Source organism: Bos taurus, chromosome 20, assembly GCF_002263795.3.
Source record: "Bos taurus isolate L1 Dominette 01449 registration number 42190680 breed Hereford chromosome 20, ARS-UCD2.0, whole genome shotgun sequence".
NCBI lineage: Eukaryota > Metazoa > Chordata > Mammalia > Artiodactyla > Bovidae > Bos > Bos taurus.
Window position 1 is genome coordinate 41,751,019 of NC_037347.1, and position 19,373 is coordinate 41,770,391.

Below are 19,373 nucleotides of genomic sequence, written 5' to 3' on the forward strand. Positions count from 1 at the left end.
GAAACAGCACGTGGGGCAAGCAGGCAGAGAAGAAAGAAGTGGGCACGAATGCAAGACCCTTGCAATGCTCCATGGACACTGCATCCTTCGGGAACGGGCTGTTCCACTTGATGAAGTTTCCAGATAATTGAATTTTAAATGCTGAAACTTGTTTTCCTTTTAACCTTCCGTAATGGAAATCTCTCAGAAGTGTATTACACGCTTCTCTGGCTCCTTAAACAGCAAACTAATATAATTTAACCTTTCCTGAATGTTCTAGGTCATCAGGATGACTACCTCTTACTATACATACAGTCTCCAATAGAGCACTGGGTGCCTATGGGCATATTCAGGTAGGCAGGAGGACCCTTGTGTGTAATGGCCCCAGAGACTACATTATAAAGCTATAATTGGCAATTCTTCCTTCCTGCAGTCTCCTACATCACTACCTGCAGTCATTTCTCCAAGTAACACCTTCTAGCAGCCTCCTGACACTCTGTTTAAAATCTGCTATAACCTAGGGAGAACTCAGGGTTGCCATGGGTAACCAGAATCTGAGCTTGTAACAACCCTAAATTTAATTTTACACACAATTTAAAGGCAGTGGTACTGAGCTGAAGGTTACCTCTGTCCAGGGCTGACATCCAGCTAGTCAGCCCAGGAGTAATTCTCCTTAGTTGGCCAATGTCCCTAAGCTCCTGGGTCCTCCTGCCAGCCCAGTACCCTGGCCCCTCTCCATGGACCATGTATGTATCTCACACCCCAGTAACTCAAAGGTGCGGTCTGGCCCTGAGCGGCTCCAGCACCCTTTCCTGCAGGCACCAGCATTGTTTCCTACAGGCTGATACCCACGCCATTACAGGTAACTCAGTGTTTGAATATTACCCTGATTTCTGGGTTGAAGATTACTTTCTTTTCCTGCTGAGCAAACTAGAGTTTTAGCCTCTTCTCTGCTCTTTAAGGGCTTCCCTGGTGACTCAGAGGGTAAACAATCCATCTGCAATACTGGAGACCTGGGTTCGATCCCTGGGTTGGGAAGATCCCCTAGGGGAGGGCTTGGCAACCCATTCCAGTATTCTTGCCTGGAGAATCCCCATGGACAGAGGAGCCTGGGGGGCTACAATCCATGGGGGCGTTGCTGACACGACCGAGCGACTAAGCATGCACACGGATGCTGCCCTTCAAACTCAAAGGCCTTTTCTTAGTTCAGGCTGTGCCCTGGGTCCAGGTAGCCTGAGGCCAACCAGGAAGGATGTGAAAAGCTACCTTTGACTGAACATTGACATGTGCCAGAGGCCTATTCAGGACATCAAGTAAATCTTCTCAGCTCACCCACTAAACGATCCCGCTGGGGGAAGCATCAGCCTTGCGTGGCTGAGGTCATTTGCCCACACGGCCAGCACATGGGTCTAGAAGCCAGATCCGCCTCGCCCAGGCCCATGTGTTCTCTGCACTGTGCTGCCCTGCTCATATTCACTCATGTACCAAACAGTCCAGTTGAGTTTGATACCCTGAAAAAATACATTTTCAGTGGAACATGGGCCCTCTTACTTTTCAGAAAAGGCTACTTGTTTTTGTTTTGGTGTGTGGGTTGTATTTTAATTAATTCCACATCTTGTTACCAATTTGGAACAATCTGTCCTCAGGGAACAGATCTGCTTTACTTATAGAAAGCTAGGGGAGGGAGGGATGGTGGAGGGGAGGGACTGGGGTTACAAAGTATTCCTTGTAGGAAATAATGTAAAAAAATCTTCCCAGTTCTCCCTTCACCAAAAAGATATAAATAGAACATTCCAGAAAACCTCATCTTCCCCGGAGTAGGTATGATAGAATTGCAAACAAAAGCTTTCCTCCATGTGTTTACCAGCCATGCCTGCAAGATGCGGCGTGTGACAGCACCCATTACTGGTACCCCTCCCCACCTCGGAAAGTTCTCAAGAAGTTCACTCCACCGTGATGCTGTCACGACTCAAAAGCATGAGGGGTTCCCAGAGCTACGTGGGGAGCCTGGAAGCAAACTGCAGACCTTGGGAGTGTCAGTCAGGGAGAGAGCAGAATGGGGTCTGCGGTTTGGGGATAAGTTTGAGATGCTCTCAGGTTAAGCTCTGAAAATGGTTCTAGGGCTGCAGACGGGTGTCAGACCTATGGCTGTGAATTCTCTGCTCTTCCTGCAGGGATGATCTTTCCAAACTGCCCCTAAGCTAATTTTTAAAATAAGCCAACCATGAGCTCATCTTCTACATTTTGCACCTGCTCCTCCCACACTTAACCCACACACAATTTTCAGAGTGTCCTCTTCCAAAAACATCCACAATGCTGTAAAGTTTCCAGAGTGACCTTGTCAGGGAGGAAATTGTTTGAATAACTGACCAGCCGCAGGTGACAGGGTCAAAATATCACGTGTGTTAGTTTGCTAGAGCGTCACAATAAAGTACCACAAACCAAGTAGCCGAAGCAACAGAAATTTGTCTTTTCGTTCTGGCACTGACAGTCCAAGATCAAGGCGTTGGCAGAGCTACACTCCCTCGAGTATGGGAGAAATGTCTGTTCCAGGTCCCTCTCTTGTTGTTCACTAAGTACTGTCCAATTCTTTGTGACCCCATAGACCCTACAGAACTTCTTAACTTCTGGTCGTTCCTTGTCTTGTGGCAGCCTGACCCCAGCCTTCACATGGCATTCTCCTTGTGTGCATGTCTGTGTCCCCAGATCTGCCTTTTATATAAGGATGCTAGTCATACTGGACCAGGGGCAGACCCTATTCCCATAGGGCCTCATCTTCACTAAATACATCCGCAGCAACCCTACTTCCAAACAAAGCCACAGTCTCAGGTCCTGGGTGGGGAGGAGGGTAGGACTTCAACAGGTGACTCTGGAGGGGCATGACACATAATTCAACCCATAACATCATCTAAGAGATTTCTGAATTCAACATCACACTCAAGAGAAGGGGCAGAATGGCTTGCCCCAAAAGTGTGCCTCTTATTATAATTCCAAGTGATATTCCAACTTGTCATGTTGGTGGGGGGATAGGCAAGTTAGCATGTTGACACGTGGAATCTGTTGCTTACAAGTAATGGTGAATATACAGTCACTGAGGGGGCTGTCTGCAGAGGGGGAGAGAGGTACATTGGGGTTTCTGCAGAACCAAATTCCCACTCACCACTTTTTTAGGACAAAACCTACATAGGTATGTGGGAAAATCTAGTGTTGAAGCAAACAGTTAGTTACAAAGAGTGAAAAAGGATATGTTGAGAACGTTCAAAACACTTTCAGCTCCTTGTGCTTCTAGTCCTCAAGTTCAGGCTAGATGTAAGTTTGCCAAAGGAGGTTTATATGAAAATTGAGTTCCTTACATAAGAGATGGTAGGGGAGAACAGGGAGCGGCTTCTGTTTTCCTTGTCTATTTGGGTAAGTAGGAGCCTTAGAGTTTGTTCTCGTCACTTACTGCCCTTTTGTCTATGATTATGTCGAGGAGGTACTTTGTGAAGCTGTAAACCATCCATGAAATTGAGCACCAGATGGCATGACAAGGACCCGAGATTTGAGGTGGTTCAGAACAGGGCTCAAGATCACAGACCAGGCTGTGGCGGCGGCTGGGCTCAAGTTCACAGTTGGTTCTGCCTCTTTCCCAGGCGGCCTTGTGTAAGCCACATGCCCTCTCTGTGGTCAAGGTTCTCATCTTAAGCTGTCCTTTACAGAGTTGGGCTCCTGTTCATGCTCAGCCACTTGAGACTCTTTGCAAGCCTATGGACTGTAGCCCGCCAGGCTCCTCTGTCCATGGAATTCTCCAGGCAAGAATATTGGAGTGGGTTGCCATTTCCTTCTCCAAGTGATCTTCCCAACCCAGGGATCAAACCCTGGTCTCCCACATTGCAGGCAGATCTTTACCATCTGAGCCACCAGAGAAGCCCTTATGTAGAGTTGTAGTAGGTAGTAAATGACAGTGGCGAGAGTCCCTAGAGCCGTAACTGCTCAATAAATGGTTTTTGTTATAATTATGCCAGACAACTAAGAAGTCAATCTTGAAAAATCGACCCAGTCTTTTTCTCTCCTGTCTTGTGAATGTCCTGGTTGTTCTGGGCACTGGGAGACCAGGACTCCAGGAGCCCTTGTCTCACTGCCTGATTCACTTTAATGTCTTGAAGATTAAGCAGAGGGTTTGGCCTTCTCCTTCTTCCATGCCTACACCTGAGGACCTCCTGGGTAGACTTTCTTTCACCTAGCCCTTCATCACCTGGCGTGCACACAACAGCCCCTTAGAGAAGGGAATTTCAGAGCCATGACTGTTGCCTAGTGAAAAAGTTTTGTTTGGAGGATTTACTCCTTTAGCCATGGAAAATATTCAGAGCCCAGTACACTGGCTGTTCCCTTAGTTCCAGTATTCTCGATGCTCTGGCATTTGGAGACTTGATCCTGGAGAGACTGCCCCTCCTATCCATCAGGGGCAGCTAACTCCTAGAGCTAGCAAACAAGTCTCTTGAGGAGTGTGCCTCTGATATCAATAATATTATCCAACCAGTCCAGAGCTCAAATCCCAACTGTCTCTTTTAACCAACTCTCACACATCAAGCCTGGAGAAGAAATGGCAACCCATGGCATTGTCCATGGCAATCCCATGGACAGAGGAGCCAGGCAGGCTATGGTCCACATGGTCGCAAGAGTCAGATGCAACTTAGCAACCAAACCACCACCACCAGCACCACATATCAAGTCTCTATTCCCCTGTCTAAATTAGCCGGGGTCAGGTACTAGACAACTGGAGAGCACCCCTATAGCTCAGAGCTTGCCGAAATTACTAAAGTTATCCTATCCTAAGGTTCCTCAGTGTACCTACCGCATCTCACTCAGTCTCTCCCCGGAAACCCCTAATACAGGCTTTGGGCCCTGTTATCCCCTCCCACCCTCAGCCTCCTGACCAAGGCTGGTGCCTCCCCTGTGGCTCTGCACACAGTGCTGCGCCTCCCACCTCTAGGCATCTGGGGTATAAACTCCTTCCTTTGAGACAGTTGTTCCTCTGTCTGCATGTCTTACCATACCTGACTAAAAAAAATTCTGGGTGCATCTTAGAACACCCACAGGCCTGTTTCCTATTTCATAAGTCTGAGCAAACTCTGGGAGACAGTGGAGGACAGGGAAGCCTGACGTGCTGCAGTCCATGGGGTCGCAGAGTCAGACATGACTGAGCGACTGAACAGCAACAGAGTGTTATTGTAAAGCTGAGGCCTCTGGCCACACCAGACAGTTTATGCTAATAATGTGATCTCTGGTGGGGGCCTCGGATGATGTGGTATTAGTTTGACTCCTGGAAGGACCAGATACTTAGTAACAAAGGTCAGCTACACAGGCTTGGGGTGTCTAGGTGACTAACTGCTGCTGCTAAGTCACTTCAGTCGTGTCTGACTCTGTGCAAACCCATAGACAGAGGCCCACCAGATTCCCCCATCCCTGGGATTCTCTAGGCAAGAACACTGGAGTGGGTTGCCATTTCCTTCTCCAGGTGACTGACTAACCCCCAATAAAAACACTAAGACTTGGGTGAGCTCTTCAGTCTTCCCCAGTACTCCATATATGTGGTCACACATTGCTGCTGGGAGAATTGAGTACTTCTGCATAACTCTACCAGGAGAGGACAACTGGAAGCTTGCTCCTGGTCTCTCCTGGATGCTATGCGCCTTTGATTTTAATCTGATTCCTTTCATTGTAATAAAACTATAACCATGAGTATAATAGCTTTTCTGAGTTCTGTGAGTTCTCCTAGTGAATCATAGAAGCTGAAGGTGGTCTTGGGAACCATAATTCACTCAAGAAACAACAAAACAGTCCAACCATAACTTACTGCCATGGTAAGTGGCCACATGGGTAGAAAACAGAAATATGTTCATTGAGATGAGATCCAAGGGGTCTTCCCAGGACGAGGAAATGGCAGGGTGGTGGTCTAAAGACATTTCTAAGCATCTCAAGAGGCTTCTGAATTGTGAGTTGGTGGCAAAGGTCATAGGGACAGGCAGATGAAAACATACCCAGGACCCAACCTATGGCCTTCCGGTTTGAGGTAAGATGCTGGGTTGAGTAGAAAAGAGGGTCTCCCTCAATGTAATACTTCTCATCCTCTTATCATGTACTATTTCTTTTCTTTCTTACCCCAAGTTTCGAGAAAAAAGGACAAACTCTGAGCCTGAATCTTCTAAGAGAGAATGAAGCAAAACAAACCTATAAATACCGCAAAATCTCAAGAGTGTGTAGTTTCCCTCCATAGGATAAATGCTGTTGGCTTCTCACCACGGGAGGACTCGCAGCCCTCAGCATCAGGCATAAGTGAGCCACAAGGGTCCCACATCCACCCCCCACTGCCGGCTGGTGCTCCCCCACTCACCTGGCGCCACTGACATCAACTCCGACCATCAGCTGCCCGTTAAGGGAGAGGATCTCATCCCGCAGGCGCACCTTCCCACTCTTCCCGGCTGGGCTGTTCTTCCTCAGCTCCGTCACCCAGATGCAGCCCACATCCAGCACAGGGCCCTGGTGCGTTTTCCTCTTCTTGCCCCCTCTGCGCTTTTCCCCATAGTCCCCAAACACAGGGATATTCCCAAAACTAAGGCCCACAGTCTCCGCGTCCCCCAGCTCCTTGGTGAGGTACACGGTGCAGATCTCCATCCCAGGGGGGCTGCGGTCGGGCTGGATGGAGCTCTCGTCCACAGCAAAGTTCAGCCTGATGTACTCCTGCAGTTTCTGGATGGCCGCCTGGCAGAGGCGCTGCTCTGGGCCATCCCCACCCTCCCGCAGGCTGTTCTGCAGCCACTGGTAGAGGAGGGGCAGGTGCAGCCCAGCATTGTCCTGGGTGATGGGCATGGTGCTCACTCCCAGGCGCCAGCATCATGAGAGGACCTGCTCCTGAGGGCCAGGCCCCGCAGGGCCCCACGTCCCTGGGGAACGCGGGCTGTCGTCTGCTCGGCCTGCGTTCATGTTCAGGCTGGCAGACAGGCCTGAGGAACTCCTCCTCCAGTCCAGGCTGTTTGCTTTGGCAAGAGGAGGACGGTTCACAATCAGAGCAACAGGGGAACAATCGCTGGGCCTGGAGCGTCAATGAGGAAAGGAAGGAAGTGTCCGACCAGTCCCTGCTTGGTTAATTTCCCAGTCGGGCTCGTGCGGAGGACCTGGAAATGAGGTGTTCCTCCAGCAGTGACAGGGTGACCTCCCCTGGATTCGTTCACACCTGGGAGGGGAAAAAACAAAAACTCCGGTTACAACAGTGAGCCTTCTCAGATAGAACACGTGGCAGGAGAGCATTACGGAAGAAGGGTGCTTGCTTTTTGAGTCAGGGACCCAGTGCCCCTCCCCATCCCATTGCTGTGTTCCCTCCACCCTGTGTGAACATGCACACATACACTGATACAGAAATACACGCACACACTGTCATACAGAGATGCGCAGATGCACACGGATACACAGATGCATGGTTGTGCACATGCACAAACTCACTCATGTAGAGATGCACACACAGAGACATACTCATACAGAGGTGCACAGACACACACAGAAACACAGATACACACAGACAGATGTACACACAGATGTACACATAGGTGTATACACACACTGTCGTATAGAGATGCACAGACACATAGAGATACACGAATGCACACAGAGGGACACAGAAACAGATGCACACAGACAGATGTATGCACAGATGCACACACGCAGACACACACAGATACGCAAATGCATGGATGCACACATGCATGCACACACACACACACACACACACCCTTCCCCCAGACAAGAACACTCTGAAACGCTGACCTTCCCCAGGACATTTCCCTGATCAGTAAGGAAATGAGATAACTTTTGCCAGGACTGCTGCTGCTGCTGCTGCTAAGTCGCTTCAGTCGTGGCCGACTCTGTGTGACCCCATAGACGGCAGCCCACCAGGCTCCCCCACCGCTGGGATTCTCCAGGCAAGAACACTGGAGTGGGTTGCCATTTCCTTCTCCAATGCAGGAAAGTGAAAAGTGAAAGTGAAGTTGCTCAGTCGTGTCCGACCCTCAGCGACCCCATGGACTGCATGTAGCCTTCCAGGCTCCTCTGTCCATGGGATTTTCCAGGCAAGAGTCAAACTCACATGGGACTCACAAGTCACATCAAGCTCACATCCACCCCGGAGGCTGTGTGACAAGACTCCCCAGAAGACTGCAGAGGGGTGCTGGACATATTGAAGAGCTCACATTCCTAGGAAGTTCAGATCTATGTCCATTTGCCTTGATGGGCCCAAGTGCATGCACAGGAGGTCTCTCCGTTCCAGAGCTCTGCTCGACAGTACGACCAAGAGGAAAAGCCGGTCAACACCACAGGGAGACGTGGCTTTCCCCCAAACCACTTCGAGTCCTAAGCTTAGCTGGGGTCCTGGCTTCGTCATGTACATTCAAACAGAATCGTGTCTCTTTACAGCCTCCAGCTTTTAGTCTCCTCTCTTCTTTTTCTTTGGCAAACTGTTGAAACCAACCTATGTGAGGCCAACCCCAAAGCTGTCTCCTGCAGAGAGATGCTTCTCCAGGTTTCTGGGTGAGCAGCCCTGACCACGCCTTCATTTGTCCTGGGTATGTGGCTCACTCAGTGCATGTGGCTACTGCAGCCTCCTGTGCGAGGGTGGCAGTGACATCCCCTCTCCCCTCCCCTCCCCTGCCCAAACATGCAGAGTGCCCAGCGTACAATCCATCCCTCCCAGTGCAAGGTTAATTGAACTCCCTGGCCAATTCTCCTTCTCCTCCAAAGAGATTTTCACCTCCATCCTCTGTAAACGCAGAAAAATTACCCCTTTCAGTCTCTTCTTAGAACTTCACTTTCAGCCAGAGAAAGTCAATATAAACCATGCCATCTAAGATGGAAACATTCTCAAGCCTTCTCAGGAAGTGATTTAACAAGGAATAATAACAAATGGGAGAGGTGTCAGAAGCCATGTCAAGAATAAATGACCTTATTCCTCAGGAACCATAAAGAAATTTCTAGTAGAGTAGGCTGTGAGTTTCCAGAGAACTGGAGTGCCAGCTATTAACTGGTTCCTTATAAATCAAAAGCTTAGTAAATATTGTCTACATAATCATGCACCTATTAAAAAGAAAGGCAAGATCAAAGAAAAGATAATCCATACATGGACAAAAATAAATTTATTTGGCCCAAATAAGTAACACCTCTCAATGAACAGTAACTCCACACAGACATATTAAAGTCTTATGAATAAATCAAAACATTTTCCATCAGGCTGAACAACTCTTAGGAGTCTCTGTTTACTCATCTGTAAAATGAGAAAGTTGAGTTAAATGGTCCCTAAGGCTTCTCGTGCTCCACAGAGAGGGTCTCAACTACAGTGACAATGTCTGGTTCATCAATACACTCCCCACCCCAGCATAGTGTCTGTCACCTTGTAGACTCTCAATAATTTAAACTATTTTTAAAAAGATTCTTTAAAATTAAAATTTTAAAGATTCAAGGTGTTAGTCACAGTTTAGATGGTTCCATACATGTGAAAACAAGAGTTAAACATATTGGGTTAGATGTTCATTTGGAAAATAAGTGAAGAGACCCAAACTTAAGAGCAATAGAGAATTTTCCCCCTCGATGTCAGGCTGTATTTATGCAGCATGCATTTATGGCTTCCCTGTGGCTCAGATGGTAAAGAATCTATCTTCTCAGGGAGATTGCCTTGAGAAGAGAATGGCTACCCTCTCCAGTATTCTTGCCTGGGAAATCCCGTTGACAGACGAGCCTGGCAGGCTACAGTCTTTGTGGTCACAAAGCATTGGATGTGACTGAGCAACTAACACTTTCACTTCTTTTCCACTTTTTTCAACATGTATCTAACATATGAACGTATACTGAGAAACAGACCTTGAACTTGGCACTTGAATATATTGTCAAAAGGTAAATTCCCTGTCCTACAGGCATTCATAGTCTAGTGGGAGATGTATAAATAAATGAAAACTTGCCATGAAATTAAAAGATGCTTGCTCCTTGGGAGAAAAGCAAAATCTATACAGCATATTAGAAAGCAGAGACATCACTTTGCTGACAAAGGTCTGTATAGTCAAAGCTATGGTTTTTCCCAGTAGTCATGTATGGACATGAGAGTTGGACCGTAAAAAAGGCTGAGTGCTGAAGAATTGATGCTTTCGAACTGTGGTGTTGGAGAACACTCTTGAGAGTCCCTTGGACTGCAAGGAGATCCAACCAGTCCATTCTAAAGATCAGTCCTAGGTATTCATTGGAAGGACTGATGTTGAAGCTGAAACTCCAATACTTTGGCCACCTCATGTGAAGAGTTGACTGATTGGAAAAGACCCTGATGCTGGGAGGGATTGGGGGCAGGAGGAGAAGGGGATGACAGAGGATGAGATGGCTGGATGGCATCACCGACTCGATGGATGTGAGTTTGAGCAAACTCCTGGAGACAGTGAAGGAGAAGGAAACCCGAAGTGCTGCAGTCCATGGGGTCACCAAAAGTTGGGCACAACTTAGCAACTGAACAACAACATTGATCTTTGTAACACATTATATTTGAACATTTTAACAACTTAGAGAAAAAAACCTTTTTTCCCCTGTTCTTTGTAACTCAAAAGTTGTTAATTAGTACATTGGCAGTGAATACAGTTGATTGGCTTGGATTGGATCATTTGTCCATCAGGAGTCCATCCATCAGTTATGGCCAAGGAGGTGTGGTCACAAGGTATCAACATGGCTGCTGGGAGTCCACCCTCTGGACAGTGGAGTTTTCAGAAAAGGAAAAATGATTTCAAATGTACAGACACTGTCAAGAGACTTAGTTAATCTTATTCAAGTTATTCACGAACTATATAACCTTTCAATTCTGTACCTAAAGCTTGGAATTTAACCAGTAATATTTCTAGCTCCCTATTTGATCAACTCCTTTTGTGGGTTTTTCTACTCTTTTTGTGGGCATAGAGGCCTTCCCATCCACCACAACGATCTGAGATGACTCGGCATATGCAAAGACACATGCTCTTATAACGCTACTGGGAGAAATGTGGTATGTTCACAATATCCCACAAAACAATCCAGTACCAAATATCTCAGTGAACAGAATGCTGACACAGAGAAGACACAGAAGTCTGCCAATCATTACAAATACCAATATCCCTCCATGACTGGTATGTGTTAAGGTCTAAAAGCTCATCTTGAAGATCGACCCATTTTAAGAGGGAGTAGGATTTGTGGACTTGGAGAGCCACCGCAACGGTGCAGTTCACTTTTATCTACCATGCTAAATCCTCCAATTAGTTTCCCATCTCAAGCAAATAGCTGTGATAATTTAAATTAATTTTGAGTAACTTGAAGCTGACAGCCTTAACGTTCCAAATAAATGCTTCTGTCCCTGAGTTAACTTATTGATATGGTGTTAGAATCGACCACCGTTCTTGGATCTCCTTTGAGCTGAGCCATGTATTCTCAGCAGGGTGACGTCATCCACAAAATTTAGAGATTATAATGATTAATGCCTCTTTCTGCTGTGATCCTCAATCCCACCTGACACTTATTTCGTAGCATTTAATTATGTGTGTTAGAATTGAAATTAAATTAAAATTTTCTCCGGGGCGAGAGGAGGGGGCTAACAATGAAAAAAAAATCCTGAACTGAGTGAAAGCCATCATTTGCCCAAAGTCACAGGCTCAGAGTCACATGAAACCCAAGGCTAAATCCTGAGCCTAAGGGGGGGATGTGAAGAGGTCTCCTGGCTTATCCAGATCTTGCCTCAAAATCTGATTGACACTGGGCTGTCCTGTACCAACACTCTCTTCCAACTGTCCTGGCTTCTAAATGTTCTCCTGTTCTGACCTCTGCTAAGTTTAAATTCCTCCACCTCCATCTAGTCTTTCTTCCTACCAGACTGGGTTCCTCTTTTGACTTTTAGAAAATGCTCACATTTTAAAAGGAAACCAATGTGGATTAAATATTGACTACTGACTTATTCAACAGAGGTTCAGTGAGTGCCCATCCTGTGCTGAGCCCAGGACGAAACACACGACATTCCCACTGAGCCTCAAGAAGCTTGTGTTCTGAGGAAGGTGCGCTGGTAACCATGGAATAGGGTAAGGTCACATGGTGATTAGCACTGGGAAGAGATTTACAGCAGTATCAGAGGCCCTGGAGGAACGGGTATGGGAGGGGATTAGGAAAGGACCCTGGGGAAGAGACCTGAATGAAGTGAGAGGTGGAGGGGAGAGAGTATCTGTGGGAAGGCTGTTTTTGCTGAGGGAACCCCAAGTGCAAAGACCCTGAGATCAGAGCCGGGAGAGAAAGGACTGTTGGCTACAAGGAGAGGGAGGAAAGGGTCCTTGGTGCTGGCTGCTTCGTCCCTGTCTTGTTCATTCTCCCACAACCACCTTACAAAACAAGGGCATCCATTTTACCAACATGGGCTACTGACTAACATTTTCTGAGCATCACCATGTATCAGACATTGTTCTAAATGAGCCCTTTCCACTGATTCTGTTATTTAATTTTCCCAACATTACTGCAGGGAGGTATTGTTAGTTTGCAGTTTTTAAAGGCTCAGAAAAAAGAACAGAAACAGAGAGGCTAATTAAATGCCTGAGCTCTCACAATAAGTAACAGTTCCAGGACTAGAATCCCGCCTCGTGGGCCAGGGCCTTGCTCCTCTCTACATCAGCACCTCCCTGCCTGGTCCTGACAACCTCGCCCTTTTGCACTTGCACCGGACTTACCCAGGGACCCTGCCTGGGCAACTCTGCTCCGCCACCATCGGACCTCCTAAGATCAACAAGCAGGTGAAGTCAGAAGCTGTGGCTGTCTACCTGATGACCCTTCTCTCTTTCTTCCTGTATGTTCCTGGGTGTGGTGATGTATCCATCTACCCAGCCTCTCTTGGAGGAGATAACAAAGAGCTCTACAACAGTGTTCTGGCCAATGAGATGAAAGTGGAAATCCTGGGTGGGGTTCACAGTGGCATTCCTTAAGAGCAGACGTGGAAGGAAAAATAACCCCCTATGCTGTTTGGCAATGGCAAACCACTCCAGTACTTTTGCCTGGAAAATCCCATGGACGGAGGAGCCTGGTGGGTCGCGACTAAGCGACTTCACTTTCACTTTCCACTTTCATGTATTGGAGAAGGAAATGGCAACCACTCCAGTGTTCTTGCCTGGAGAATCCCAGGGACGGCGGAGTCTGGTGGGCTGCCGTGTATGGGGTCGCACAGAGTCAGACACGACTGAAGTGACTTAGCAGCAGCAGCAGCAGCCATTTAATCAGGGCTTCCCTGGTGGCTAAGTGGTAAAGAATTTGCCTGCCAATGCAGGAGACATGGGTTCGATCCCTGGGTTGGAAAGATCCCCTGGAGAAAGAGATGGTTACCCATCCCACAGACAGAGAAGCCTGGCAAGCTATAGTCCATGGGCTCACAAAGAGTTGGATATGACTTAGATACTTAACAACAACACTTTGTTTAATCACTATTATTTGGATTTTTCAAAATCCAACAAATTAGCTGAATTAAACTCCAAACGAATGTACAGCGTGGTACCTAAAAGTGGGGAAACTAAACGTAACAGAAGCTGGGACTTCCCTGGTGATCCAGTGGTTAAGACTCTGGGCTTTCACTGCAAGAGGCATAGGTTCAATCCTTGGTCAGGGAACTAAGATCCTGTATGCTGGGTGGTGTGGCCAAAAGATAGAGAGATAGATAAATAAGTAAAATTAAAGTAACAGAACCTAAAATGTGGAACTAGATAAGCAAGGGAGGGAGGGAGGCAGACGCCTAGGACTTAGATACTGTGGGCTGAAAAGGTGCCCCTCGCTCTTCTATGAAGTATTTGGTCCATCTGGCAGCTGCTATGCAGTGGAATGTCACAGATTTGTTGACTAAAGCTGTGGTGTTAAAGAAGTTGGTAGGAAAAATTTAAAATATTGGTGGTGCTTTTTCAGTCCTAGCAAAGTCCTGAGTTCTTCAACTCAGCTGGCAAGTGAGATGGGAAGAAATACCACTCTGTTAAGAAGGCATGCTCAACATTGAGCCTGCAATCTGCTGCCTGAGAGGCCCGCACCTGGACCCTGGCAGGGGGCAGACAGTTTGCTTGATTAGAAAGGGGTGGGTGGAACCCCATCAGACAGAAGTTGTAAGGCTGCTGCCAAGGGTGTGATCACCCACTGGAGGTCACTGTTTCAGCAACGACCAGCAGCATACATTATGCAGCAGACAGTAAGTGTAGGGACATGGGCAGAACTCATAAAGTAGAAACTAAAGGAAACAAGTCATCAGGAATTGGCCAGGAAAGCCTACTAAGTTTGGAGGGAACTCTATTGTCAAAAGACCGCAATCTGATTTGCAGCCATTCTCATCCTTAAGAAGTAGACTTGATGATGTGTATAGCCCCGGAGAAGGTGTCCTCCCCGTGCCCACCCCAGAAGTGGTCTTGGAAGACAATGAATGATGAATAACTCCTAGAGAGAGGCAAGGGTCATGGAGGGCAAGGAACAGGAATTCTTGCCACTGGAATAAGGCATTGTCACTGCTAAGAACAGTGACTGCTCTGTTTTCCATATCTCCTTTTATAAAGCAAATTTTTTTATTGTAACTATTTTATATCTCCCCAGCACTATAGGTTAGATGTGTCACCGCTCAGTTGCAAGGAGTTGTATCCAGAACTGATGCAGAGGACCCTAAACCCACCCCTCCCGCCCCCGGCCCCCAGAAATCCAGGTTTCTAATCTTGCCAACTATATGAGGCTTCAGAGCCTTCTCTGTTGATAATAGAGAGTCTATTCCATATACAGAAAGAAGGGTATGTCTGAGGAGCCAAAGGAGAGGAGGGGGGCTAGTTGCCTATACAGTATTCTTTCTCTTCTCTTTCCCTCTAACAGAAATCTATCTGTGTTTGTAAGACAAGTACCCAACCAAAAAACTGTATTTTTTAGTGTTCCTTCAGAGAGGCGTAGCCATAACTATATAGTCTTGGCCCACGAAGTTGTTGAGTTGGTCTATCAAAGAGGATTATTTTTTTAATGAGAGTTCTTTTCCCTTTTTCACACTTAAAATGCACATTTGATGACTGGAGCTTTAGCAACCATCCTATGACCAATTATAAGACTTCCTTGAGCAGCTGATACCAATCCTAGATTGAAAGAAAAATGGGCTGCTACCTTGTTTAAGCCATATTAATTAGACACTCCATTATAGGTAAACAAAATCCCTAATGAATGAATTGTTTTAATTCACTCTTAACTCTAAGATTCAGTGACCAGATATAACCCTGAGTGTTTAAACATCAGCCCTGCTTCTTTGTCAACAGCAGCTGTTATTAAGTTCCTACCTTGATTTGGGGCACCTGTCACCACCATCAACAACAACAAACAGGGCGTGTTTCTGTCTGTTAAAGAGCCAAAAGCATGTATGATTACAACTCTGCAGCCCCAGGTGTCACACACAAGCCTATAGCTGATTGAGAAACATAAATACAAACGATCGTGACACCTTTAGGTCGGCTTATGTTTTGGAAGACCAAGATACTGGCTAATTTTTAACTATCTACATGACTGACTCTTCAGTACAGTTGCTCAGTTGTATCTGACTCTTTACAACCCCATGGACTGCAGCATGCCAGGCTTCCTGTCCATCACCAACTTCTGGAGTTTCTCAAACTCATGTCCATCGAGTCGGTGATACCGTCCAATCATCTCATCCTCTGTTGTCCGCTTCTCCTCCCGCCCTCAATCTTTCCCAGCATCAGAGTCTTTTCAAATGAGTCAGTTCTTCGCATCAGGCAGCCAAAGTATTGGAGTTTCAGCTTCAAAATCAGTCCTTCCAATGAACACTCAGGATTGATCTCCTTTAGGATGGACTGGTTGGATCTCCTTGCTGTCCAAGGGACTCTCAAGAGTCTTCTCCAACACCATAGTTCAAAAGTATCAATTCTTCGGTGCTCAGCTTTCTTTATACTCCAACTCTCACATCCATACATGACTACTGGAAAAACCATAGCCTTGACTAGACGGACCTTTGTTGGCAAATTAATGTCTCCGCTTTTGAATATGCTGTCTAGGTTGGTCATAACTTTCCTTCCAAGGAGTAAGCACCTTTTAATTTCATGGCTTCAGTCACCATCTGCAGTGATTTTGGAGCCCCCAAAAAATAAAGTCTGACACTGTTTCCCATCTATTTGCCATGAAGTGATAGGACCAGATGCCATGATCTTCGTTTTCTGAATGTTGAGCTTTAAGCCAACTTTTTCACTTTCCTCTTTCACTTTCATCAAGAGGCTCTTTAGTTCTTCATTTTCTGCCATAAGCGTGGTATCATCTGCATATCTGAGGTTATTGATAATTTTTCCGGCAATCTTGATTCCTGCTTGTGCTTCATCCAGCCCAGCATTTCTCATGATTTACTCTGCATATAAGTTAAATAAGCAAGGTGGCAATATACAGCCTTGATGTACTCCTATTCCTATTTGGAGCCAGTCTGCTGTTCCATGTCTAGTTCTAACCGTTGCTTCCTGACCTACATACAGAGTCTCAAGAGGCAGGTCAGGTGGTCTGGTATTCCCATCTCTTTCAGAATTTTCCACCGTTTATTGTGATCAACACAGTCAAAGGCTTTGGCATAGCCAATAAAGCAGAAATAGATAATTTTCTGGAACTCTCTTGCTTTTTCGATGATCCACCGGATATTGGCAATTTGATCTCTGGTTCCTCTGCCAGTTCTAAAACCAGCCTGAACATCTGGAAGTTCATTGTTCACATATTGCTGAAGCCTAACTTGGAGAATTTTGAGCATTACTTTACTAGCGTGCGAGATGAGTGCAATTGTGCGGTAGTTTGAGCATTCTTTGGCATTCCCTTTCTTTGGGATTGGAATGAAAACTGACCTTTTCCAGTCCTGTGGCCACTGCAGAGTTCTCCAAATGTGCTGGCATATTGAGTGCAGCACTTTCACAGCATCATCTTTCAGGATTTGAAAGAGCTCAACTGGAATTCCATCACCTCCACTAGCTTTGTGCGTAGTGATGCTTTCTAAGGCCCACTTGACTTCACATTCCAGAATGTCTGGCTCCAGGTGAGTGACCACACCATTGTGATTATCTGGGTCATGAAGATCTTTTTTGTACAGTTCTTCTGTGTATTCTTGCCACCTCTTCTTAATATCTTCTGCTTCTGTTAGGTCCATACCATTTCTGTCCTTTATTGAGCCCATCTTTGCATGAAATGTTCTCTTCGTATCTCTAATTTTCTTGAAGAGATCTCTAGTCTTTCCCATTCTATTGTTTTCCTCTATTTCTTTTGCACTGATCACTGAGGAAGACTTTATCTCTCCTTGCTATTCTTTGGAACTCTGCATTCAAATGGGTATATCTATCCTTTTCTCCTTTGCTTTTTGCTTCTATTCTTTTCACAGCTATTTGTAAGGCCTCCTCAGACAGCCATTTTTCATTTATTTTTCTTGGGGATGGTCTTGATCCTGTCTCATGAACAATGTCATGAACCTCTGTCCATAGTTCATCAGGCACTCTGTCTATCAGATCTAGTCCCTTAAATCTAGTTCTCACTTCCACTGTATAATGGTTAGGGATTTGATTTATGTCATACCTGAATAGTCTAGTGGTTTTCCCTGATTTCTTCTACTTAAGTCTGCATTTGGCAATAAGGAGTTTATGATCTGAGCCACAGTCAGCTCCTGGTCTTGTTTTTGCTGACTGTATAGAGCTTCTCCATCTTTGGCTGCAAAGAATATAAACAATCTGATTTCAGTGTTGGCCATCTGGTGATGTCCATGTGTAGGGCCTTCTCTTGTGTTGTTGGAAGAGGGTGTTTGCTATGACCAGTGTGTTCTCTTGGCAAAACTCTATTAGCCTTTGCCCTGCTTCATTCTGTACTCCAAGGCCCAATCTGCCTGTTACTCCAGGTGTTTCTTGACTTCCTACTTTTGCATTCCAGTTCCCTATAATGAAAAGGACATCTTTTTTGGGATTTAGACTCTAGACTAACTGAATGGCTGTGTATAAGACAGAACAAGAATCTGAGCCAGTCTTTGTTTTCATGCAACAAGGGTTGATTATGCCATGCCAGGGAAGAGATGATGACCAGCCCTGCGGCAGCTGTGATCTGCTAGAGAAAGAGATTGCTGAATACAGTGTGTGAAGGGCCATGAAGTGGCACATTTGGGACACATAATGGATTCTGTGGAAAGTGAAGCTTTCCAAGGTCTATGCTACAGTTTTAGGAGATGAGAGAGATGTTCTTGCAGGTGAGAGCCAAATCTGACTCCATGAGATCTGTTTCTTTGACTTTAACCTTTGTTTTTCATTGCTTTTGTCATTATAATCACACATAATAACCTGCACCAGGGAACCCTGTCCCTCTGCCTAAAGAAGTTTAAAGAAGTTAAGGCAACCCTTCCAGAGGTTGGCCATTCCAGGAGATATTTGCAAGATAATATCTTTAATTGCTCAACTCCTTCCTCTCTCTCTGCCCTATAAAAGAACCTGGCATTCAGACCCCTGACAAGATGGTTATTTTGAGACATCAGTCTTCCATCTTCTCTGTCATTGTATTCCATGCCTCAACACCTTGCAAAAGTTGCTCAGTCATATGTCTGACTCTTTGTGACCACAAGGACTATACAGTCCATGGAATTCTCCAGGCCAGAATACTGGAGGGGGTAGCCATTCCCTTTTCCAGGGGAATCATCCCAACCCAGGGATCGAACCCAGGTCTCCCACATTACAGGTGGATTCTTTACCAGCTGAGCTGCCAGCAAAGCCCAAGAATACTAGAGTGGGTAGCCTATCCCTTCTCCAGGAGATCTTCCCAACCCAGTAATCAAACCAGGGTCTCTTGTATTGCAGGCAAAAAGTGAAAGTCACTCAGTAGTGTCTGACTCTTTGAGACCCTATGGATATACAGTCCATGGAATTCCCCAGGCCAGAATACTGGAGTGGGTAGCCATTCCCTTCTCCAAGGGATCTTCCCAAACCAGGGATCAAACCCAGGTCTCTCATATTGCAGGCAGATTCTGTACCAGCTGAGCCACCAGGGAAGCCCAAGCTCAACAACTTGTCTCTTGGTTAACTGGCCTGTTGGGTGATGAGAAGACCAAGCTTGAACTGGGTAACATTCTCACATGATTATAGAATCATATAGAAGGGCTCTCATGTCCAGCCCTCAATTAGACATGAGACGAATGCACATCAAGACAGGACCACAATCCTTCAGCTTCTGGGTCTGATGACCCCCAAAGAGTAGGATAAAAGGGAAAAAAAAAAAAAGAATGAAATGAAAAAGAATGACCTGTTTGAGAATCTAGTACTTGAAGATATCCTTTGTCCTAACTCATGGATTATTTGTCCAAACTTTTAAAAAATTTATGAAGCATCATG

General features: G+C 46.1%; 1 protein-coding gene across 6 annotated transcripts in view; it reads right to left on the reverse strand.

The window, feature by feature from the left end:
* PDZD2 (PDZ domain containing 2) overlaps positions 1–19,373 on the reverse strand; it is a 404,359-nt gene that overhangs the window by 247,985 nt on the left and 137,001 nt on the right. For all 6 annotated transcript variants that reach the window (XM_024981518.2, XM_024981521.2, XM_024981525.2 and 3 more), the window contains one exon: positions 6,353–7,192. In XM_024981518.2, coding sequence (XP_024837286.1) covers positions 6,353–6,828 — 476 coding nt within the window. In that variant the 5' untranslated portion in view covers positions 6,829–7,192. The remainder of the gene's footprint in view (positions 1–6,352; positions 7,193–19,373) is intronic.